Source organism: Lutjanus erythropterus, chromosome 10, assembly GCF_056507025.1.
Source record: "Lutjanus erythropterus isolate fLutEry1 chromosome 10, fLutEry1.hap2, whole genome shotgun sequence".
Taxonomy (NCBI): Eukaryota; Metazoa; Chordata; class Actinopteri; order Lutjaniformes; family Lutjanidae; genus Lutjanus; species Lutjanus erythropterus.
This window is the reverse complement of record NC_139326.1, coordinates 5,109,609-5,134,718: the sequence shown is the minus strand read 5'-3', so window position 1 is coordinate 5,134,718 and position 25,110 is coordinate 5,109,609. Positions and strand designations below refer to the sequence as shown.

Below are 25,110 nucleotides of genomic sequence, written 5' to 3'. Positions count from 1 at the left end.
ACAGAGTACAGAGAGGGACATTATCTTGATCAGATTTCAACATGACAATGAACTCTGAAACACTCGGTGAGGATGAACGTTGGGTTGCACAATTATACAGGAGACGTCTACAGTTCTATCCCATGTGTTGCACATTAAATACAAAACTAGCAGCAACGGAACAGAGCACAAAACACATGGACATACATGACGATATGGCTGTTAGCTCTGAATGACATCACCAACACTGCGATGGCACACAAGACCGCAGGATACGATGCAGTGTGGAGCCTGTTTAACTTAATACAACAGCATCTTGGCGCTGGTGAAGAGTATAACTTGGCCCCTGAACAAGTGTTATTTGCATTCACTGACTTGACAAATGGGCACACATAAATAGCTGCATTAAGTGCGCTGCAGGCTGGATTACACTTGGACAGGGGACAAACCATATAAATAGCTTTATCAATGCAACACACATTAAAACTGCAGAGCTAAAGAGAGAGCATAAATGAATTTTCTAACATTTAATGGAAGTTAACTAAACGGTCAATTTGTTTTTTCAGATTAAACTTCACAGCATGACGATGCTCGCACAGTGCAGTTAATGAGAGGAAGCTCCGTTAGCTACAAGAGTGTTAGCATTAGTGGTAACACTTTCTATGGCACCAATGTCTGTAATACATTACAAACACACTTATAATGCATTATACTGCGCTTATAGTTAAGTACAATTACAGGTATAAACACATATAAGTGTTCCTGATGCATGATAACAATAATCATAACACATTATGACACCAATGTCTAAAATGCATTATAAACACTTATAATCCATTATACTGCTCTTATAGTAAGTATAATTGTAGTTATAAGCACTTATAAATATTTATAAAGCATTATAATCATGACAGATTATGACAGCCATGTCTATAATGCATTATAAACACATTTAATACATTATACTGTTCTTAAAGTAAAGTATAATTATAGTTATAAGCACATATAAATATTTATAATGCTTTATAATCATGACATTATGACCCCCATGTCTATAATGCATTGTAAACATATTTATAATGTCTTATATTGTGCTTTTAGGGGAGTTTTATTATAGTTATAAGCACTTAAAAGTATTCACAATGCTTTATAACAATCATCACATGATAAAGCATTTTATAATTACTTATAAGGTCAAGCATCACAACACTTCATAACTGCCTCACTCACTAGAAATCCTCTGTTACTTTATATCAATCACCTTATAAGTCATTATAAAATTATTAATAATTTATGATTATACTTTTAAAGCATTAATAAGGAGTATTTAAGTTTATTGAGCGCTAATAACTATAATTGCATATGCTTAAAGCACAGCATAACATATTAGTGTGTATTAGTGTTTATAAGGCATTACAATGCATTATAGACATGTGGGTCATAGAAAGTGTTACAGCAATAGCATTCAATGACAGTGGATTCATGAGTCATTTATGGCTTTTCAGCATCGATGTCTGTCTTTGGACTGATAATATTAACCAAGATCAGGTGGATTGACTGTGCTGTGCTTTGTTCTTTCTCTCAGCAACACGTATTTACATTATAGACTGATAAACGATTATTTGTAACTGAGAGACAGTTTTACTCTGATTGTTAAAGAGTAATTTTAGAAACCATTACAGTTTCCATTCCTGCTGACTGCTGCAACGTGTTGTTACTATTTTACCTCAAGAGAAATTGTGCTATTTGAACAGCTGGTTATCCCTAAGTAAAGTTGCTGTTTTTTCTCCAGAGTTGACTTTAAACATTGTCAATATTTATTCATAAATTAAAAAACAATGCATGCATATACCACAAATACAAAAAAAACCCCAACAAAATCATTAAAAACATATATATAAGAACAAAACTGAACTGAGATGCTGACGGCTTTGCAGCCCTGTAAGTGCTATTTAGTTGGTATTTTCCTTTGTGGTGATGGTCACAAGCTGCTTCGCTGCCTTGGCAATGTCATAAGCACATTGGATGACCTGCTGGGTGACCAGCTGCATGTCCGGTCCCGGGCAGCCCTCCGAAGGCACCGCCTTCCTGCACTCGCTCTGAAGCCGGAACGCACTGGAGGTCAACAAGCGCAGAGAGCCTCTAACCGTCTCCGAGCGAGGCTTCTGCAGAGGACGGTTAAAATATATTAAAATTAATGGAAAGAGTCTGTTAAAATGTCAACAGATTTGTGCAAAGAGAGGCTTTTAACTGCAGATCATTTAGAGCCACACACTGACTTAGAAATAATATATATTTATGAGTAAAGAACTAAATTAAATAATAAATCAGGAATTGGCACAGTTGAAAATATTGCTGGTTTTGGATCTTAAAACAGGTATTTGTGCCTGTAAAAAAACAAAAAAAACAAACTGATGGACTGATCCGTTCTCTCCACACTGAATACACAAACACTTGTTTCCATACCTTGGGAAAGAGGGCAGCCATTTCTGTTACAGCCACATGTATTCTTTCTGAGCAGGGTATGAAGCTGTGAGGAGAAAAGATTTGTCGATGAGTTCAACATGTCACATTCCTAAAATTATTATTGTTAAAACCATAGAACAAATATTGAGAGAATATCAGTAAACCAAAAGCTTTGACATGCAAGTTTACTCCCAGAGTAAGGTGCTATATGACATTCACAACACGCCGTGCACTGTCATCTTGCATTTTAGGTTAACGTCAACTAACAGAACATGCTATTTAATGGATATTTTTAGCATTGTAAGTCAGCTGTATGTCACTTTCGTTTCATCCATTTCAACATTTTTTATGTATAAAAAAAAAGCTGCACAGCAAAAACAACACCAATCAGTAAAAAAATGTTTCACACATCAAATGAAGTCACCTATATTTCAAAAGCATAGATGTAACTCAACTTATCATAACTGACTAAAGAAAATTCAAAGTCAAACTTGTTGCTCCTGGAGGGCAAAGTTTAATTATATAAATCAAAATTATACAGAGATAAAACAAAACAAAATAATTGAAGTATATTCATGTGTTGGCAGAGAACAAAATGAGCACCATCCTCCTGCCAAATGCTGTTAAAATATGTGGTTTGCTGGGGGATTTGCTTCACTTACCCACAGAGAAGACAACGACGATCAATTGAGTGGCTAGTAAAATTTTAACATTCACTAGCCATTTGGCTGGTGAACAAAAAAGTTAATTTTGAAACCTGTGTGTTGGAGCTCGTAAAATGTGTGTGTATGCATGTGTTTCTGTGAGTAAACCACGTGTTAAATAGAAACAAATGCAATTATTAAAAAATATAGTAATAGTAATAATAAACTGTAACTCTTTCCTGCCCTCTTCCTGATGGTCTGTTTTATCTATTGTGGAAAATCTATAATAAAATTAAAAAAAAAAAAAAAAAAAAATCAAAGTCACTCCGTGCATATTCAGTAGCACAACAGTAGTAGAAAACACAGACAGCTTGTTAGCAGGTGAGACAGGAGAAAAAGGGGCGAGGCAGACGCTGTGTGAGGGAGAGGAAAATAAACTGTGCCTGGGAGGCAGGGACAGAGGCCAGAGTACCAGGAGGTGGGGTCAGGGGACCGGAGGCTGAGCGGCTGAAGGGGAGGGGGGGGCTTCTCGGCCCAGGGCACCAGAGTGCTGAAACATCCCAGGCTGTGCCTGAGCCGACGCACTCCTTCACGCTCACATGGTCTGCTCACGGGGGGGGTGAGGGGACGGGGACACCGAGACATCAAAACAACGTCAAAATAGCGGAGCAGAGTGGAAGTAGAACGAGGGGGAAGAGTGAAGATAACAGACAAAAAGGGGAAATGACAGAAGATAAACTGAACACAACAGAATGATGATGAATGTAAGAGGAACTGAGAGCTCGAACTGGAGGCAAGGAAATGAAAAGTAAAAACCCATCTGATAAAGAAAGGCATCACTTGGTAACACTTTATTTAAAAGGAGTGTGCAAAAGTCATTACACTGTCATAACCACAATATGATACCTGTCATGAATATCCATGAATGTTTGCGATTGTTGTCATTAAGTGAAATTTGGTCAATTATGTCAATTTGAATGCAAAGTTGACATAGTTTGGGATTACTTTGGTATGAAAACTTATATATACATTAACCAAGACAACATAACCTGTCGTGTTAAAATGACATTAAACTGTAATATGTAGTTGGTTTTGATATTGGCTGTCATGAGACCATTACAGCCATGTCACGAATATTTTCCTTAATCTCAACTATGTTGATATATTTTGGACTCGTCATAAAGATGTCATTAAGTCTGATTGCACTATCAAATACCTATGACAACTTGATATTAGCCTAGACAAAAAGACGTGTTTGTTATGACATCTAAAATGTAAAGACAAACAATTTCATTAAGTTTGATACTGTCAAGTTGTCATAAAGCATCTCAAATTATGCAACTTTGTATTCAAAATAACATAACTGACCAAATGACACTAAATGAAAACAGTCATAAACAAACATGACTCCTTCATGTTTGTGACAGGTGTCACTACATGGTTACGACATTGTAATGACAGTCTTATGGATCCCCCCCTTCAAGTGAGGTGTTGCCGATCCTCAGATTCTGACCTGTCATGTTTGTTCTCCTGAGCAGCTCGCAGCAGCTCCTGGATATTCTTGGTGATCTGCTCGGTCTTGCGGATGACGTCCTCGGTGCTGGGAAGTGTGGGATCTGACTCCATCTCCAGATCATCCAGCTCAGGGATGGAGCTGCCCTCCCCCAGCCAGCCGCTGCTCCTCAGCCTCCCTCTCCTGCTCAGACTGCAGAGGGACAGTCAGAAGAAATCAGGTCTACTGCCAAAATCCCTGCTTATTGTTTACACTCTCCAGACAAAAGCACATTATTCCACTGTATTCAGAAGTCAGAAAACTGTCTTATTGTCTTTCCCTCCTCAGTTAACACAAACCATGATTCTGAGTGATGCTCTTACCCTGAATCATCCATCTCAGAGTCATTGAACGTGTTGTCATAGTCACTTTCTGGCATGCTGCTTTGCTTCTCTAACTTCGAGGCCTAGAAGGAAGAGAGGAGGCAAAAAAAAAACAAAAAACAAAAAAACTGATAATGTGTCTCATCCAAGACGTCCCGTGTCGGACGATATATAAACCAGAAACGGCTGTGGTGGAATCATCAAATTTTAATGCAATGAAGAACAAACACAGACTGAAATGCAAAATCCCCTTTCTGTTTGTTGTACGGTGGAATATAAACAAGTGAATGCAGTGCAGATGACTCATGAAACAAGCCAATGAAGCTGTGAAGCAAGAGCTCATAATCAGTTTAAAGCAGTCAGTATGTTACTGGCAGGACAGATTATGGGGACTTTGGATAGTTTATTCACGTCACCATGACATAATCACTAATATTGTTAACTTGCTTGATTGAAACTGATAAAATCTTCTTGGATCATTCCATTGGAGTGACTATAATCATCATCAGATGTGGCCATAATGTTAAAAAATAAAAATAAGTATCTTCTCTTCCTACCTGTAATGCTATTTATCCTTCTAGATTGTTTTGTTGTCAGTTGCCAAATGGAAGTAGATGGCTGTGGTGCAACAACAACAACAAAAAAAAAACAAAACATTGACCTGATTACTCAAGATTATCCACAGACATTTTTGTGAGTACCTCCGTGTGGGAACTACTTTCTTTCTACTCTCACCAACTGTATCCCTACGCAGAAGGAAGCGTGCATCTACTCATGAATGAGAGGCTACGGTTGAGCAGAGAAGGACGCCTTTAACGTTTGCACTCCGCCCCATCGCGAGTATGAGCCTCTCCTCCATGAGTAGATGTAGTTGAGTAGCAATAAAATAGTTCCTACATGAAACTGTCCACGCCACGGCCTGTGGATCGTCTTGAGTGATCAAGTCATGACTTGTGGAAATAATAGTTGAGTTTTTCCAAATGTATTTTTTGGCCTTCTAGTCTGTTGTATTTGAGAAAAGGCAGAAAACCCTGCACCTCACACCAAATCAATCTGATGGATAAATAGCACTACAGGCGTGAGAAAAAAAAATATGTATTTGATTTTGGTGTAAACCGATAATATTTACTGTTCTTTGTGTATGAAAACTTCAAACTCCTGAAGTAAGGATGGAATCATGGAGGACAAACAAAAAGCCAATACTAATAATCAGCAACACATGGCTGGAAACATTACATCAGAACCATGACACACACAAGCTTTACTCATTCTCCAAACTACAGTGAAGTAGACCCCAGAGGGTCATTATTAGAGGAGGGGAAGTCAAGGTCCAGATGAGTTCATAAATAAAACTAAATCACACGCAAAACAACTATTAAGTGTCTCACACAAAGTAAGAGTGCCTTATCTTGACATCTCATTTTTATCTGACTTTTATGCAGATTCATAATCAGACTGAAAGCTACACTCAGAAACAGGAAGCAGAGACAAGCAAGTACACTAAACATGCAGGACCTATTGTACAACATGTTCAAAACCTTTCAATCCGTGTCAAGAGTCCAAACAAAACGCTCCTCTTGCACGCAGTACAAAATGCAGCACGCATGAAGCTTGCCTCAGGAAATGTGGTTTGCTCATCCGGTGCATGTTTGGATAAATCTTTGTTCTGCTTTATCAGAAGATAGATTTTAGCAGACTATAAATAACAGGGTTTGTTGCTGGAGATGTTACTGGAGAAATGAGAGCAAGCTGCTGGAAGCTCACTGTGCAAAACTGCCAAGCATTTGTTAGAGACGGGCTAAAAAGTGGGGATGTTTCCATATCAATATCGGAAATGCCTCTGATAAAGCTTAAAATTCTGGTTTTCCAGAGTACACGAGTCCATGCACTGATCTGATATCATCTAATTTATTAGCCCTGTATTGGGACCTTACTTCCCAGCAGAGCACCGTGTGCCAAAATTTTTAGGACTTGAGCCAGACCATACAACAATGATAGCAAGCATATCCCATAATCATTTTACTTGATTCAAGTGGCTCTCTTTGTGTTCTCTCTTTTATTTATAGTTATTTATAATTATTAGAAATACCAGAGAAAATTTATGATCAGTGCCCTGATGACATTTTGGACTGGATCAGATCAGTGCTTGGTTTCGGCCAATATGCAGAATTACGGTTTGGAATTGGTGGAAAAAATGGTACTGAAACATTTCTAGTAAAATGAAAAGTGTTTGAAATTAAAAAAGATGGTGAGTCTAACAACTCACGAGGTAAAATACACATTCAATAATTAACAAAATACTCAGTTTGTTTGCCTCTTCTTTCAGACAGGTGGTTGTTTTATAAAAAATACTAACAAACTTTGTACAATCAGACTTTTTCTACATCCTCTGCTACACAAGTTTCTGGAGGAAAAAAAGTAGCATTAAACTAAGCAAGTGCTGCATCAACTTTCTGCTCAGCGGTCAGGCAGATGTTTGCCTTTACAAAACCACACAATTCCAGTTGTTTAGCTGTGCCATGAGGATGATGCTGATGAAGGCAGCTGTCTGACGGCGAGGGCAGCTGGTGGAGGGGTGGCTCATGCAGCGGGGCAGATAAGGAGCAGCAGAGAGGGGAGGGCAGAGGAAAGTGAGGGAGGGGGGGGGAGTAGAAATGGTAAAAGGGCTCCAAGTGGATTTGCTGCGTCCCACAAGATGTGGGGCCGGCCGAGTGAGGATGTACTTAACCTTTTGAGCACTTTCGTCCTTCGACCAAGACAGGGTGGATGGAAATGAGGGGAGGGATGAAGAGGTGGTCACAAAAGCGCCCCTTTCCGTCTAAAGACAGGGTTCAAATCACATTTTAAGGACACAGATTCCTTAAATTAAAAGAGAAAGGTTTATACAAACTAAAAAGTGAGATGAAATGTCCCAAAGTTCCTGTCGAATGCTGTATGTTGAGAATGGAGTTGGTGGAAAACTGCAATGACCATGACCATTGTGTTCAGGATTACAAAATTCTATTATTTAAGGGGATTGAGCGCGAGATAAATCAGTTCTATGCAGGCAACTTAAAGGACCTTAGTCGTTTTTATTCCCCGAGCTCATGACCATTTCCTTTCTGAGCTCAGCATCCTGGAAAAGAAAATATGACTTCAGAGCCGGGGAGTTAATCCACTGAAAAGTACCAGAAAACTATGACAAATATCTTTGAATGAAAGAAGAGAAATGAAACAGATGAGAAGATTGTGAGTTTGTGAAATTATCATGCATTACAAAAACACAGAGTATTTGTATGGTAGTTTTAATGCTTCATCAACATAAAACACAGTACAACAGCATCTCCAACTATGGTTTGTCTGACAAACAAGCAACACTCCAGAAAACAGCAGATATATGCAGAGTAATGGTTTTGATTATGTATCTGTGAAACGGTGAAATGTTACTGTCTAAACGCATGACGTGCTTTTTGAGGACTATGATGCTGCAAAACATTGCTCAGTGGTAAATGAGGAAAGAAAAACACAAAAATATGCAGAGAGAAAGGTTTGCAGACAGGATGAAGACGTGAGGGACAGTCGAGGAAACAGGGCAGTCAAGAGGAAATGGCAAAGGAGAGCAGGGAACAGGTCTTACTTACATGAGGTGGGAAGGGTTGCAGGGTGGGGATACCCTCCTCTGGGTAGGGAGTTTCCCCTTTAGGGAGATAGGGCTTCAGGCCTGAGCCGGTCTCATACATAGACATGGGCCGACTGGCCCGCGCAGACTGCCGGCGTTTCAGGGCTGAGGGGCTGGAGGGGTCAGGGTAGTCTGAACCGCTGGGGATCTGATAGATATTGGTTGTGACCTGCCGCCTGAGAGACGTGTTCTCACTTTGCAGAGATTGCAGCTGGAAGAGACGTTCAGCAACACACTAAGAGGCGCTCTGAGCAAAGCAGCTTTGTTCCCTGTTCTGATCTACTTTATCTTTACAGCATCACATATCAGCCTTTAAAAATATTCAGATTATACTTGCTTAAAGGGACAGTTCGCATTATTTGAAGTGGGGCTGTATGAGGTACTTCTCCACGGTCAGTGTATTACCTACAGTAGATGGCAGATGGCATGGCCCCGGTTTGGAGAAGCAGCATGAGTACAGGTGTGGGAAGCTGAGCAATGTACTGCTGTGGACAGGCTCAGCAGCAAAATGTACTTTAGACACCTAAAAAAGTCCTGCCTAAAAAAATCAATTTAAATCTGTGCTATATTTAGAATATTTTCATTGTTTTACTTTGCCATCAGACAGTCATCAGACATCAGTCTTTAAGAGGAGAAACCGCAGTTATACAAGTCAAATATCGCTTTCTCCAAACTACCCAGAGTTGGTAGTTTGGAGAAAGCTACCAAAAGTTGTTGGTCTACAGCTGCCTCATTTAATTTATTTGTGTTACTGTGTGACTTTGGTGTTTTAAAGGGTAAATTCAGATTCACCAAAGTCACACAATAACACAAACAAAACTAACTAACCGAGGCAGCAGTAGACCAGCAATTCACGTTTTCTGCACGGTAAAAATACCGTTCTTGCCAGTGGAGTCTGACGACAAGGTAAAACGGTGAAAATATTCAACACATAATGTACACTTAAACTGATTATTTTAGGTGGCTCCAATACGTTTTGCTGCGGACCCTGTTCACAGCAGTACATTGTTTAGCTTCCTACACCGGTGCTCATGCTGCTTCTACAAACTGGAGGTGTATCACCCGCCCTCTACTGTAGGTAATAAACTGACTGACTGTTTACCTTATACAACCCCACCATCCCTTTAAAGTCCTTTAATTTTGCCAATAATATATAATAATAAAACACATCTTTGTGGATATCATTTTATATGATTTGAGAATCTATCATTTGATTTTTTGTTATTCCCATGATTCAGAAAGTTCAGTCCATATTTGGATATTGGTCTCTTGAGAACCAAGTTTCTGACATGTCACTAACATAAACAACCTGAAGCTGCTTCAGTGACAACAACTTAAAAACACATCTGAGAACATTTTCCCATAAATGTCATGTCCTCCTCCTTCAATTTCCATTAAGATGACCATCACTCTGATTGTTACTGAACCTTCTACAAATCACAGGAATGACGTGAATTTTGCATCGGGCAGGATTTTCTCTCGGTCTGAAAAATGCAAAGCAAGTGATAAGCAAGCAAAAGACTGTTTGCACAGGTAAGCAACACAGGTGCAGTTAAAGTCAAAGATGTAGCCACAGTACAGACGGGCTGAGTTATGAGAGGACAAAGAGGCATTCAAGAATGAAGAGTTTGTCAAGGATGTAACAGTTTGGGTGAAGAAAAAAAGGCCTTAATTAATGCAACTACTTGCATTATTAATTAATTTAGTGCAAAGTAGATGGCAGGTTTAGTTCCTGACCTCTGACATAATGGCTGACGGAGAATGTTTGATAAAGGCTGTGAAAGAAAACTACCTTCACAATGTGATGTACACGTCCTTTGATTTGTCATTACAAGCCACGTGTCCTTATCTGAATGTGGTTTACTTTGAGAATCTGTTCAACTGCAATCTAACACAACACCAAATCACATTTAAAAAAAAATACAGTCCACTACAGTGCTGTATGTCTAGCAGGAGAGTGTCACATCGACCTTTTGTGTGCAACTCAGAGTCACACAAACAGAATTAAGAGAGACAAATGATCTGCATGCTCCTTCCCAACAGCCAAATTAAAGCAATTTCAACATAAGAAAAAAAAAGCTTCAACATGCTTTGAACATCCGTGGCCAAAAATAATCATTTTCAAAAGTTTGGGTTTAGCAAACATTTGCATGTGCAGAATCTCAGACTCAACAATGTCTATAAATCAGTTTGATGTAACACAGTAACAGAATTCCAGGTTTGTATCTATAAAATCTCTATGAAATGTAACCACTTAGAAGAAAACATGTCAAACATCAAATCCACACATGTACTGAAGGAAATCATTAAAAACACAGTATATGTGATGAAGCAAGGCACACACATACAATTTCAGTTAGTCACTATATACTATGAAGGGATTAAAAAAAAACACTGTCAATTACTTCATGCTTTTTCTTAAAACATGCTTGTTAGTAACATTAGACAGCTTTATCTCTATTTATTTATTACAAAAAGAGGGACTGAAATGTTTTTGTTATTAACTGGAGGGAGGATGCATTTCTTCCTCTCAAATCCAGAAAACAAACAAACAAACAAAAACAACAAACAAAAATAAAAAATCTCCAGTTGACATTCAAGCTTTGAAATGGAACATGCTGGCCAAAACAGAGGGTGGACCAGCAGGGTGTCGCAGCAGCAGCAGCCTTATCTCGCAACAGAGCATTCCCGTTCAGATAGCTCGGCCCTCATTACAACCCCACAGGCTGGGCCTCCACACCAGAGAGCGATCACGCTGCTGACCACTGTGGCCCCCCCTCGGTCCGGCCCCTGGTGTTAGTGATCTTATTGGTGCAGCGCGGTGGATACCTTTTTCTGCATCAGCCTCAGCTCGTCGCTCAGGTTGCTGTTGGCTTTCATGAGGTGCTGGATCTTGGCTTCAGACGCAGATAGCGCGTTTTTCACCTCCATGTATTCTTGCATAGTGATGGGGCCGTCTGAGAGGTCGGAGTCCAGGCTCTGTGGGAGAGATGGGTTAAAAACGAAACGGTAAAGGCACCTGGAGAGAAAGAGAGACTAATGCTGTGTTCCAAAACAACTCAGAACTAACACATTTACAACTGCTTACTCGAAAAAAGTACAATGAAATGCCATTTAAAGTTGGACCTCTTGCTTGTAAACTCAGGGCGGATACATCTACCTCAACTTTCTGAAGAAACAGCTGTCTGACGTCACACAACAAAGCCATTACACATGGAAGTGCATGTTGTAAATGAGAAACCATCAATTAAAAGATAACGTAAAATTTGCCTCTTTTTATTAAACTAATACATACTATTAGGGATGCAATGATATACTGAACATTGGAATATCGCCATTAAAAAAATGTCTCAGTACCGGACCAGACTGTGACGATTTTATTTTATAAAAGTACAGTTGCATTGCTTTTATTTTGTAATTGTACAAGCAGTGCCAAAAACAATTCATGCCAGTGTTTTGCACGTGTTTAGGTCACGGATGCCTACTTTTATTTTATTCTATTAGAGAAAGAAAGCAGAAGCACTTTAAGTTTAAAGGGAAAATAAATGTATACAACCAAGATTTGCTGTACACATCAGATCATTATTTTATAAAGGGAATTATTTCAAGATGTCATTTTTCTTTTTTCTCTTTTAATATGTCGATCAATATCAAATGATGGCTGTCTTATTGTGGTATTTACTGGACCATGAGTTTTTGGTGTTGTTACCTCCCTACATACTATCTTATAGTAACACCTGTTCTGCATGTATAGTGATGTAAAAATACACTGTCACTGTTACTGAGTAGATGGTTCAAGGAAAAAATCTCTGAAAGTCATCTTTGCAAAAAAAGTTATTCAGAAAAATGCCCCCCAAATCTAGATGTAAAAAATGCATGATGGTGTCTGTTATCTCATGCATCCTGTTTCCTCCTCTGTTTTGTTTACATATGCAAGAGACTACACTGCTGAGGGCTCAACTGTGTGTACATTTGCCAAAGAAACATCAGTTTGTCACAATCAGCCATATTTTTTGTTTATGTTTGATGTGTTGCACCTGGAATTTTAACTTCCAAAAATCCAGATCTCCGGCTTTGACTGGAACACAGCGTACGTCTTTCGGGTTTTAACCTGTGAAAGTGATGCCAAGATACCTTTGTCCGATCGCCTTTGCTTGATGGGAGCTCTTGATCTGTATCCTCATCGGATGCCACACTATCGTAGTCGGGCTGGTCGTTGTCCTGACTATCGCTACAGTGCCTGACAGCCACACTCTTCAGGATAAACTCAACATTGTCTGGAATGAAGGGACACAGAGTGGAACGTTTACTGTACAGCGTGTCTGTGCTGCACCTCAGAGTCAGGGAGATCTTGGAATGATGTAACAACAAGATGCTGACCTTTGGGACTCGCTACTGAATTCCCTTGTTGTCTGCGCTTTGCATCACTTAATATGTCAATCACAAGAGTTGCAAATTCGTGTGCATTAAATCTCGCAAGCTTCTGCCGTCCCTGAGCAAGAAAAACAAAGTCGCATCAGCAGAAATCAAACATCAAAGTAAATGCATGCATCAGGAAACACTAAAACATTTTAATGGGAGTTCTGTGAAGCTGACTTGCCTGGTTTCGTGTTGATGAATACTCTGGATTCACAGGAAGGAAAGGCACCACCGTCGTCTCCGTCACCAGGGTGCTGTGATTCTGTGTCGCCAACCACACTGTAAATAAAAGAATAATAATCAGATCAAGAGTGTCAGGTTTGGAGGTGACTTATAGCTGCAGTGGAGGTAGAGACTGGATAGTTTGACTTTACCTGCATCAGTCTCTCGTCTGTCCACCTCGTCATACACGTCCATGGCCAGCTCCTCGAATAAATGATTACTGAGCTGCATGAAAATGAGGAAATTACACTCCGTCAAACTTAAGAAAAAAGGTACAAAAAAAAAGAATAAAAAAAGACAGCTGTGTACAGGGACTCTGCAAAAATACTTACAGACTGCAGTTTCTTCTTTGCTGCCTTGGCCAGTTCTGATAAATCTAAACTGCTGCAAACAGACAAAAACTTTCATAAACATAAAATGCTGATGAATGATTAGGTTGACACCATGCACACTTCATTCTGAGTGATACTTACATGTTCCTTATCCATCAAAAGAGAGCAAGAAAAAAGATCAAATGAATCATTATCATTTTGTATCGAGCTTTTTGGAATTTGAATTTTCTGCAGCAATTACAGATTCTGTGGGCATGTCAGCCTCTTCACTAGGTGTGTTTCATCTAACACAGATAACAGATGCTGCACTGATCTCAACAACGTGTCCGAACAGGCGTCACAACCGCCTCTCTGTGCTCACTTTGTTGGCTCGATTCAGGTTAAACCCATTCACTCACACACAAGACGAGACAAATTACTTAATATCGACTTGCATCACGTTGACTTACAGCTGCTGCATTCTTACCTGTCAGCCATCTGTGGTACGATGAAGTGCTGCCCGTTTTTATGATCTGAAAGGAACAAGAAGAATGTTCTGGATGACTGCCAGCAACATCATCGATATTTATGGGAAATGTAAACACTTTAGATACAGTAAATAATCTGGATTGACAAAGCAAATTAAAAACTATGAGCAGTTGTTTTTATTTGTGCCACAACGGTGAAATCTATCATCAGGTATCAGGTTTTCAACTTCTTCACTCATGTCAAAACTATCTTTCACTCCTACCCGGTGTTGGGTTTGCATACTCAGATTACTTTTATTGTTGTAATTAGGGGCGAGATGCATTAGTTTTGCAGCTCAATTACTCAGATGTTTAGTCAAGTTTTCAAACAAGTAGTCCGTTACTGTTAAACTTTTCTCTGTTTCTCTTGTTGCCTCAAAAAACAAGAAAATAAAATCCCTGACACATTTGCACTGTTTTCCTTCCTACTTGTTGTAATTTCTTGCATTTGAGACATCAGGCAGACATACTTGAGATGGATGTATTCCTCATCATCAAGAAAATCTTTCTCTGAGTCAGTCCTCAAACAACATCCAGTGCTGTTCTGAGGCATTTTAGCCTCAGAAGTCTCATCCTTACACACAAGAGGAACAAACACACTTCTTGTCCTGCATTATACTCATGCTGTGGAGCCTGTGCACCTTTACAGTTTGTACGTAGCCTAACTATTGACCTAGTTAACTGGTTCATTAGATGCATGTTTAAACATGATGTGTGTTTATTGTTTTCATAGACAGCCCTGCCTAATATGCCTCTACCCAGTTTACTGTCAGCTGCTGCGGCTGCACAGGTGCTACCTGTCAGGTATACTACTTAAATAATTCAGCTCTTTTCATTGCAGTTTAACTAGTTAGTTCAACATAATGGTAATAAAGAGCTGTAGAAAGGATGCTGTTTCTGTCGTTCCTGTTATTATTTTGCAGAGTTACGCGTTCTGGGCTGAAGACCGGGTTATTTAATGACTGTAGAGATACATTCAAAGGTAGATGCAGGCTACACACTCTCTGGACAATATAAGCAACATTTTTGGCAACACAAAAATACGCTGCTTACCTGGTTTTCTCCCACACAGGTAGAACGCCAGTCGATCAGTGAGTTCATACTGAACCTCCACCAATCTGTCTGCCAGCTCATGGTGGCCAGCTTCCCTACAAACACATGTTAAAAAACACTATTTAATACTTCAAAGGATGAAATTGCAGGCTCATAAACTTTTGCATTTGAATTACTGGTAATAGGTAACCTTGCATAGTCAATGGGAGTTTTGCCGTTGCTGTCAGGAGCTCCAGGATCTGCCCCATAAACGGTTAATAGTTCAGCCTGAGATACTTGTCCTGCCTTTGCAGCTACATGCAAGGGAGTGTTCCCTTTTTCCTGGAGAAGATGTTGAGAAACATGACAACAGCATCACCAATAAACTCTCTAATCAACAGAAAAGTAAATGTAAAGATGTAAATTCTGATTTTTAAACACAGCAGGTGAATCTTACGGGGTGAAAGAAATTAGCTTGTGCTCCCAGAGATAGCAACCGCAAACAAGTCTCAAGATTCCCGGTGCGTACGCTTGAGTGAAGTTGCTGGAAAAAAACAAACACACAAATACTAAGAACTGATAAAGTTTAACAATGAGGCTTTGCCCAAGGACATGTTTTCTCCTCACCTTGCTTAAATCCTTGGCTGTCAAGCTGTCATCCTCCCGGCAAGGCATGCGATGGACAAACGCCAGCATTTGATATTTGGCTTTGATAAACTCTGATTTGTTCGGGCTTTGGGGAACAACATGAAACAATAACGTACAAACAAAAAGAAAAAGAAGATTAATGAGTCAGTGGCATGTGCCAAACTTAAAAGGGATAGTTTGGATTATTTGAAGTGGGGTTGTCTGAGCTATTTATCCACAGTCAGTGAATTACCTACAGTAGATGACAATCGACAAGCCCCCAGTTTGCTAGCATGGAAACTAAGCACTGTCCTGTTGTGGACGGGGTCAGCAGTAAGACACACCTAAAAGCCACCTAAAAAAAACATATCTATATCATTTTAAGCATACGTTATATTTACCTTGCTGTCAGACAAACTTTTTCAACAGGAAAATGCCATTATATAAGGCAAATGTCGCTCTTTTCTCATTCTTTCACTCAACCAAACTCCACTGGCAAAATCAGTAATTTTGCCTCACAGAACAGGGGAGCTGCTGGTCTATGGCTGATTTAAGTCTACAGCAGTACATTGCTGAGCGTCTGTGCTGGTACTCCTCCTCTGCCTCTCCAGACTGGGTGCACGTCCACGGCCGTCTCCTGTTGGTAATACACTGACTATTGATGAGTACCTCATACAACCAAATTTCAAATAATCCAAACTATCCCTTTAGCACATTAACATCTAGGGAACAAAAAGTATTCCTTCCTTATTTTCAAACAATAATGACTCACTGCAGTTTGTCCTGAGGGTTGGCTTTGCGTTTCCCACTCATCACAGACGCAGGATCCAGCAGAGAGTGCTCCCATATTGAATTTGCACCATTGCTGTATAAAGTCTGAACCATCTAGGGCGAAATTTAAAAAAAAACCTGTAAAATGTCCCATTGATTTAGCCTGTAGAATGCTGACTGGCTGTTAACAGTTCCCTTCCTGAATAAACACTTTCTATATTTGGACAAAATCAATACTCTTTAGTAGGATCTGATGCACAACTGTTGTCAACACATTTATCTTGTGCAAAGATACAGACCTGCTGAATTTAAACCTGCTGTAAAGATGATCTCAAGTCATTTCAGGAGAGACAAAACTACAAAGATATGTAGCTTCACCCAGACGGATATAAATATAAAATCTTCCTGGGGTTATTACCTGTAGCTGCGTGGGAGGCCATGGCGTGTGCGTCAGGTGGCGGACTTGCGAGCTGTGTCTTCCCAGGCTCCGATGAACGCTGCAGCACTCATCGCAGATCAACACGCCCCTGTTCACCGATGCCCAGCGAGGCTCTGAGAGGGAAGAGAAAACCACTGATCAGGACACTCCAACTGATGAAACATGACTGATTAAAGTTCAATAAATGTGTCTGCTGAAAGTACATATTGTCTCCTGCAGCTCTCAAGGGTTTTTCTGTAGATGGTCTCAGCGGAGTCAGTTAGAAAGGTATCACAAGTTCTGTCTTCATATTTAGTAACATCATTCAAAACACTGACACGCTCCTGTAGGTCTTAGCGTTCTACTTCTCCTTTTTCTCCTTCCTCACTTATAGGACCCTGAGAAACTCTCATTTATGGTGTCACAACTACTACAGACACTCAAAACAAAATTCCCAGAGACAGACTCAAACCGAAAATTAATAGATCCTCCAAACAAGCATCGTCTGTGCAGCCAAAGCCTGATATAACTTATTGTTCTGTGCCTTAGAGCTCCGTTGTTATCCAAACACTATTAAAAGCACAACAGTGAGCCACATCATTGTACTATGTGGCCTGTCATTAAATTAACTTGTCTATTGTAGCTTATTTTAAGTCAATCCCACATACACAGTCCTCCTGCCCAAAATACTCAGCAGAGTAGAAATGTTCCAATACCTGCACTTTGATCGGTTAATAGTTGTTTGTTTTAAAATGTCAGAAAATTGTGAAAAATGTGAAATAGTGTTTCCAAAAGCCTAAAATGAAGTCATCACGTCTTCTTTTACTCACAACCCAAAGATATTCAGTTTAAGGAGCAAAGACACCAAAAATTATGCACATTTAAGACATTTTTTTCCTTAAAAAAATACTCACACTGATTATTATGAAATAATAAATAGTTGGACATTAATTTTATATTGATTAATAATTGATTAATCGTTGCAGCTCTATATACTACTAACCCTAGGTGGATGTGATATGATTGTTGTACAGCCTGGCTCAGGTTAGAGCCATTGTTAAATATGTATGCAGAAGTACATAGGGCATAAAATATCAGAGAGCATGGCTTTGCCATCCTGGGGAAAAAAAAAAAGGTGCACAATACGCTGCTGTAGCAGAGTCCTGTTTCATGGCTATTAGATTACATCGAACCAGACTGCTGCATACAGTCCCCAACAAACACACTCTTTATTCTTGCAGAGTCCCATGATTGTTTAAGATAATTATTGAGCCTTTTTAAAATTAAATTTCAGATTTTTGACCAGAATTTAAAGATCAATGTTTTCATTCAGATCAAATGGGCTTTTTTTTTTTTTTTTAATAATGAGGAAACTACGAAATGATGAAAGTGCGGGTTCCTGGACCCCTGGGGTGCCTCCAAGATCTGCCAGGGGGACCTCAGTAAAATGCTATTTTTTTCAAGTAAAAATAAAAAAAGAATTATAAAATATAAGGAAAATGTATTTTTGCCACGAAGCCCTTCTCTCTAATCGCCTGCCAGTCAAAACATCATGCCTCATGTCATAAGCTGTGAGTCCTGACCTGGACTGCCACCTGCCTCCTGAAGTTTAGTGCTAACTCACAAAAACAGTCATGTTTTTGCAAAGGAAAAGACCTGACAAGCAGATCAAGAGCCCAACTGAATAACTCGACTGCAAAAAAATCAGAAGTAGTCTTAGACAAGTAAAACTCACACGTACAAGTAAAAGTGCTGCAAGTATGATGACTTGCACATTAAGTGTGAATTTACTGGCTACAAGCGCTCCAAATGTGTCCTCTGCTTTGAGATCCTCTCAAACGAGTGTTTAAAACCGATCTAAACTTCACTTGAAAAAAGCACCCTATAAAGGCCAAAAAACAGTCTACTTCAGGTTTTTAAAGACATCTTACAAAAAGGGGCTCCAGAAATATGGCAGTGAAATATGGCGGCAACCATGGAAGAAGATCTGCAGCCTGTGAAAAATCTAAACAGCTCATTCTAAAGTAAAGAAAACACAACAATTGGAAACCACTGGAAACATTATTTAATGCTAATGCAACATGAACCATTACAGATGTAGCGCACAAACATTCAGGGCTCGACAGTAAGGATTGCCTGCTTGCTCGGGGCAAGTAAAATGCCATGTTGGACAAGTAAATCTAGCAAATTTGCTCAGTCTGATAAAAATAAATTTTTAAAAAGATAAAAATATTGAACTATTTTGATAATCGAGTAATCATTAAAGTAACAATTTTCAGCTTCTCAAATACAGAGATTTCCCACTTTTCTTCATTTATTATCAAATTAAACTGAACAGCTTTGAGTTTTAGACTGGCAAAACTGGGACAGACATTTGACAGAACTGGGATGGACATTTGTTACTGTTTTCTTATATTTTATAGGTGCAGTCCTAAATTAAACACGACTCCAGTCTTTGTTGTTATTTAATAACCACTAATAAAACAATTTTTACAAGAGCAAGTAAAAAATTATTTTGAGCAAGTAGATTTCTGACCCTCTTGTCCGACCAAGCAAGTGAAAAAAAACATTATCGTGGAATCCTAAATTACAGACTGCGAAATTCAGGTTAGAGCCTTTTATTATCACAACATGCCTCAGGGACGTTTTCACACCACATGGAGACAAACACAAACTGACTGGTGGAAAGAAAGAAAAGAAAAAAGCCCAGCAGGCAGGGATAAGGGCAGCCATAATAAGCATTTAAAGCCTCTTTAACCCCAGGTTTAGGTGAAGCTGTGTATTGTCTAAAAAGGAAGTGAAGCCTAGCAGCTGTAGGTTGAAGCACCTCAACTAATTGTTGAGCAACATGGCAGCTTCCTCTTTCAGAACATAGAAGAAAATGACAGACAAACTGCAAAAAGAATTTAGGTGCTGCATATTCAGGAAATGCATGTAGTTAGAAGCTGAGACAGAGTGCCCTTTACATGATACAGTATACACTGAGACCAAAATAAATATGTTTACTTAACCTTGACCTATTTAACACACTTCACTTTATACAAATGTTCACACAGTTGTGTAGTCTACCTTCTATGCTGAGACTCTTCTGACAGGAAACATCTCAGGACCAAAAATACCGTAAATTCATTTGACGCTCTGATAGCCAATAAACTGTTGTGCAGATTGAGTGTCTGTCTGGCACTGTGACAGGACAGACAGTGAGGACTGTAAGTGTCTTAGCAGCAGCTGAGGTGCAGGAGGAGGAACAGCTGCAGGAGTGGCTGGTCAAATTCTGGCACCTGGTCCCCAGTTTTCAGTTTTCAGAGTCTCCTCCTGACGTTATCTCCACAGAGACTTGAGAGACGGCGCTGACAAGCCTGTTTTACCCCTTCCTCAACAAGCGCTGCTAAATTTAATACCACATCTTCAAACTCTAAAAATATTCATGCCCAACAACTGGTAACAGTTGTGTTGAAGGGCAATCCAGGCCAGCTGCTGTGGAGACCTGAGAGGGTTAACTGATGACATGATGAGAGACAAGATACTAAAACTATAGTAATACTGAATTTTTAGCATACTTGTTGTTTTTCTTGATTTTTATTGTGAAACAGACGAGTAACCAGAACAAGGATTTTTATATTTTTAAATTTCTAACAATAATTCACATTCTGCTCTTACAGTATATCACACTGTGGTGCCACAATCGAAAAAAAAAACTCTTCTGCATTGAAAGCATGCGGTGAATTCACTCAGCATCCTGTTTTGCTTCCTGTGCCTGCTGAAAAACATCACGTCATTTCTATATAAATGGGACTTCTGAAAGTACCTCAGACACAATGCAGCTATTACTTGTTCAGCTTTCACAGAAACATGTGATTGTAAAAGCCTAACTCAATTTGTGTCTCGTCCCTAATACTATTTAGAACAAACAAATCTCTATCAGAAGATGCCGGTTTTGCTCTGATGTCATATAATGGACGCAGGATTAAGTTGTCTTCTCTTCTTCTGGACAAATGAATCTGCAACCCGTCACTGCACATAGTACAGTGACCTGTTCAGTTGTTAGACTTGGGTTTAGTATGTCTACGGCTGCAACTAAGGAATATTTTCATGTTTGATTGTTTTCTCCCAAACCCAAGATGACGTCCTAAAATGTCTTGCTTTATCTACGACTCAAAGATACTCGGTTTACTGTCATTAGAGGAGCAAAGAAATCAGAAAATATTGATTTGTTTTCTTAAAAATATATATACTCAAACCAGTTAATCAATCATCAAAAAAAGTTGGTGATTAATTTAAAAGTTGACACCTCATCAATTAATTGTTGCAGCTGTTAAAAATCCAAACCATTAAAATTCCTTTCAGTAGTTGATTTCAGTCTTACGTTGTCAACATGGAGTAAACTTCTGTTCTACTACCAACATCACTGCGTACGAAAAACACCATGAGGAGACCACTGACTTTTTATGAATGATTCAGTCGTCTTACATGACAGTACAGCTGCACGGCAGTTTCCCACTGATCTAAGATGACATTTCATGATGGATTACTATATTTCAAGCACAGCTGGGTAATTTTAGGGTTTGTGCTTATTTTCTTTACTTTATATATTTTGTGGTGTAATTTACACTAATGTGTCATGTTCTATTTAATCATCAGTATGTTTGCACCATTTGAGCTTTTAAGGTATGTGATTTTCGATGCATGATAAATATTGGGGTCAATAGATTAACGGCTGATATTGGCCAATCACAGCTTTATGGGTCTATATCTGGATCTGCAGATATTAGCAGATAAACATCAGCTATAATAATGTGATTGTGGTGATGATGATTATGTAAAAACATGTCATTTGAATTGTTAGGCAAAATAAAAGCTTATGTATATTTTAAGTTTTTTGACGATGTGAAAATAAATTGGGGCTGCAACTAATGATTATTTCCATAGTCAAATAATCTGACGATTATTTTCTCGATTAATCAATTAGTTTTTTGGTCTGTAAAATGTCAGAAGATGATGAAAAATGTTGGTCACCGTTTCCCAAAACTCAAGGTGAGGTCCTAACATGTCTTTTTTTTTGTCCACCATCCAGAGAGATAGTTTACTGCCATTGTGGAGTAAAGAAACCAGAGAATTCTGACTTTTTCTTTTTCCTAAAAAATGAGTCAAATCAATCAATCAATTATCAAATTAGTTTGTTGATTAATTGAATAATCAATTAATAACTGACTATTCAATTAATTGTTGCATCTCTTGAAGAGTCAGCACTGTTGTTTGTTTTTGTTGTGATGTCAATTTTGGTTCAGAACCCTGAAATATAGAATCTGCCATCTTTGCTCACTACATTTTAAACTTTCTTACCCTCAAGTGTGCACTAACTACAAGATAGAAAACTTCTTTTTAAAATAAAAGCCCAAAAAATATCGAGATATTATGAATATGCCATACCGCCTGGACTACATCAAACATGACAATGAGTTGGCAGAGCTGTTTCCTGCAGATCTAAGGTTCAGTTTCACAATGGATGACTACATGATTTTCAGATATATTGTTTGCTCCCTTTGTCGAACCTGTGCAGCACTATTGACACACATGAAAATTGTCTGCCTTCTTATTTAAAGCTTTAAACCAAGTCACACCGGATGGAAACGGTTAAAAGACAGCTGCTTCAGATCTAATTGCATCCTCAGATATAAGCCATGGTGACCTGTCAACAGTACTAACTACTTGACCAGTTAAAACAACAGTATGCACTTAATCTAACTTACTGTAAAGCAGAGCAGCGTGTGCCAGCAGCACTGATAATCTGATTATCAGAAGAGTGAAGTGCTTGGCTTGCTTTTACCAAACGTCAGGGAATAAATAAGAGCTAACAGCTAAACACTGCAGGGATGGTGTGAATGTGCTTACCTGGGACACTGCAGTCAGCGCACAGTTCAGTGTTTCGCAGGCGTTTAGACATCCTCTACTCAGGAAGAAATCCCGTGTAAAATGAGCAGACTGGTGTGTCCGTTACGTTATGCTAACCATTGATTACTCTGTGGAGATGCCTTCCGCGTTAGCTACACCTAGCTAATTAAAAACAACCCAAACAACGACCTGCTACTTCATTCAACTGGTGCTAGCCTTCTCGTTTTGGCTAACGTTAAAACCATCATAACGTGAGCCCACGGGAGGAAGGTACAATGCTGCCCGCCTGCAAGTTAGCTGACTTAGCACCTGGTTAGCTAACTAGCCCGTATCCGTTGGGTAGTTTACTCTCTTCTGTCTGTCTGGTAGACGCTACAGAGCCACAGCAATCCCAGTGGCAGCTGCGTCTGTGACCTATACGACTCTGGGACATTGTGCCCTGGGTTCAGCCTGTCAGGAGGTGAACTTTTTTTTTTTTCAAATTGTAGAGCTGTAACGATGAATTGACTAATCGATTATTAAATTAATCGTATTTTTTAAGAAAGGAAAATCAAAATTCTCGGATTTCAGCTTCTCAAATGTTAATGTTTTCTGGTTTCTTTGACTCCTCTAAGACAGTAAACTGAGTACCTTTGGGCAAATATATGGAAATACAACGTCAGGCTTGTTAATGTGCAAAATGGAGCACACAATGTGAAAAAAAATATAAAGGCAGAAAATAAATAAATACATAAATAGATAAATAAATAAATAAATTTAGCAAAGGGGCCTCCTCTCATAATTTTGAAATATGTAAAACATATATATATTTATATACACATATGTGTCCTTTGCTTGTGTAAACAAATCTCAGATGTGGTCTGGAGTTTCACGGGTATAAAATAATCTGTCATATTTAAAACTAAATACAGCACATTATGTTAAGGTTAGTTTTCTATGCTTGTGTGGTAGACCGTAGAATCATAGGACCACCCATAGGACTGCCATAAAAAATAAATATGTAAAAGAATGAGAATGTAAATGTGGAAATATAAAGATCAATAAATATAAGAATAAATAAGGAAATAAAACACAGAAATATATAGTGAAATGAATTAAGAATAAATAAATGTTGAAATATAAAGACAAAAAACAAGGTATAAATAAATTATTTTGTTTTTTCATATTGCTTTTTAATTTATTTCTGTATAATACGAATTTACATATTTCTAAACATATATATTCACGTTTTTATTTAATATAATGTAATTTACTTATTTTTATGCCTTTAGCTTTTTTTTCCCTGATTCTCCTCCTAATATTTTTACTTTTCCCTATTGATTTTTTTTATTTCCTGCAGGGTAAAGCTGTCAATCAACTGACTTTTGGTGGGCCTTCCTGCCCCCGCTGAGTAGTTTCTGCACACATAGATCCTTGCAGGATGAGGGAAAAGCAAAAGCAATAAGGAAAATATTCTTTTATATTTTATTTGCTTTATATTTACAGATTTTTTATCATTCTATTTCTTTCTTTTTATATTTAAACCTTTATTTGATTATTCTTTACAGGTTTAGTCTTATGGCCTTCCTATGGCTCCACGGTACACAACCTGATAGACTGAGCTGAGGGCAATCAAACACACCACTTTAACAAGTAGGGAGGTGAGTTTGATCTATTCACCTTTGTGACTCGGTACAAAAGGGTACGCTTTCCAACCAATAATGAACCAATGTTTACTTGACCTCCATATGCTGGCAGGCATCTTTTAGTAAGACTCATCCCACGTCAATATCAATACTGCATTTTACATAAAATAATGAGAAAACAACAAATCAATGGTATTACACAACTGAGCTCCGCCTTGCTATAGGATGGATCAAGAGACCCAATGTGTTTAAAAAAATATATGAATCCAGACAACAGCGATACGTATCACACAAGTATACGTTAAATGGGCAAACTGCCACATATTACTAACACCATATGTGACTTAGATAGTTTAATACTACTAAATATCCTACGTACATCTATTACACTGTAGTACGCTGGCGGTAAAGTTTATGTTTTTCAGCCTCCTCCCCGTCCCTCCCCGTAACGTAAAAGAGTCGATCTCATTTCGACGTTACAGGCATAACACCCTGGATATAATATTTACAGTGTTTGTTTTGTTAATTTTTGCGGAACGATATTATGCTAAAACGCATGTATTTAATCAATTGAATGCATAAGTATGTGACATAGAATCGTATTTATATAGAAGTTATACTTTCAGTTCATTGTTTTGCACCCC

At 38.7% G+C, this 25,110-nt stretch overlaps 1 protein-coding gene across 10 annotated transcripts; it reads right to left on the bottom strand.

Annotated features, from left to right (window-relative positions):
• Positions 1–1,766: 1,766 nt before the first annotated feature.
• git2a (G protein-coupled receptor kinase interacting ArfGAP 2a) lies at positions 1,767–23,211 on the bottom strand. Of its 10 annotated transcripts, none has more exons than XM_084727960.1 (21): positions 22,842–23,211; positions 16,950–17,083; positions 16,533–16,645; positions 15,761–15,866; positions 15,591–15,677; positions 15,345–15,475; positions 15,155–15,249; positions 14,062–14,107; positions 13,596–13,647; positions 13,416–13,488; positions 13,223–13,320; positions 13,003–13,114; positions 12,757–12,899; positions 11,452–11,601; positions 8,585–8,833; positions 7,693–7,782; positions 4,965–5,047; positions 4,603–4,794; positions 3,562–3,693; positions 2,446–2,509; positions 1,767–2,144 (listed from the first exon to the last, which is right to left on the bottom strand). In XM_084727960.1, the coding sequence occupies exons 1-21, from the start codon at positions 22,891–22,893 to the stop codon at positions 1,932–1,934; spliced, it is 2,415 nt and encodes an 804-aa protein (XP_084584086.1). In that variant the 5' UTR covers positions 22,894–23,211; the 3' UTR covers positions 1,767–1,931. The 10 variants fall into 10 exon arrangements, with proteins under 10 accessions (XP_084584086.1, XP_084584087.1, XP_084584089.1 ...); XM_084727961.1 differs by having other exon boundaries at positions 13,596–13,644; XM_084727964.1 differs by having other exon boundaries at positions 2,007–2,144; positions 3,533–3,693.
• Between the last annotated feature and the right edge of the window lie 1,899 nt (positions 23,212–25,110).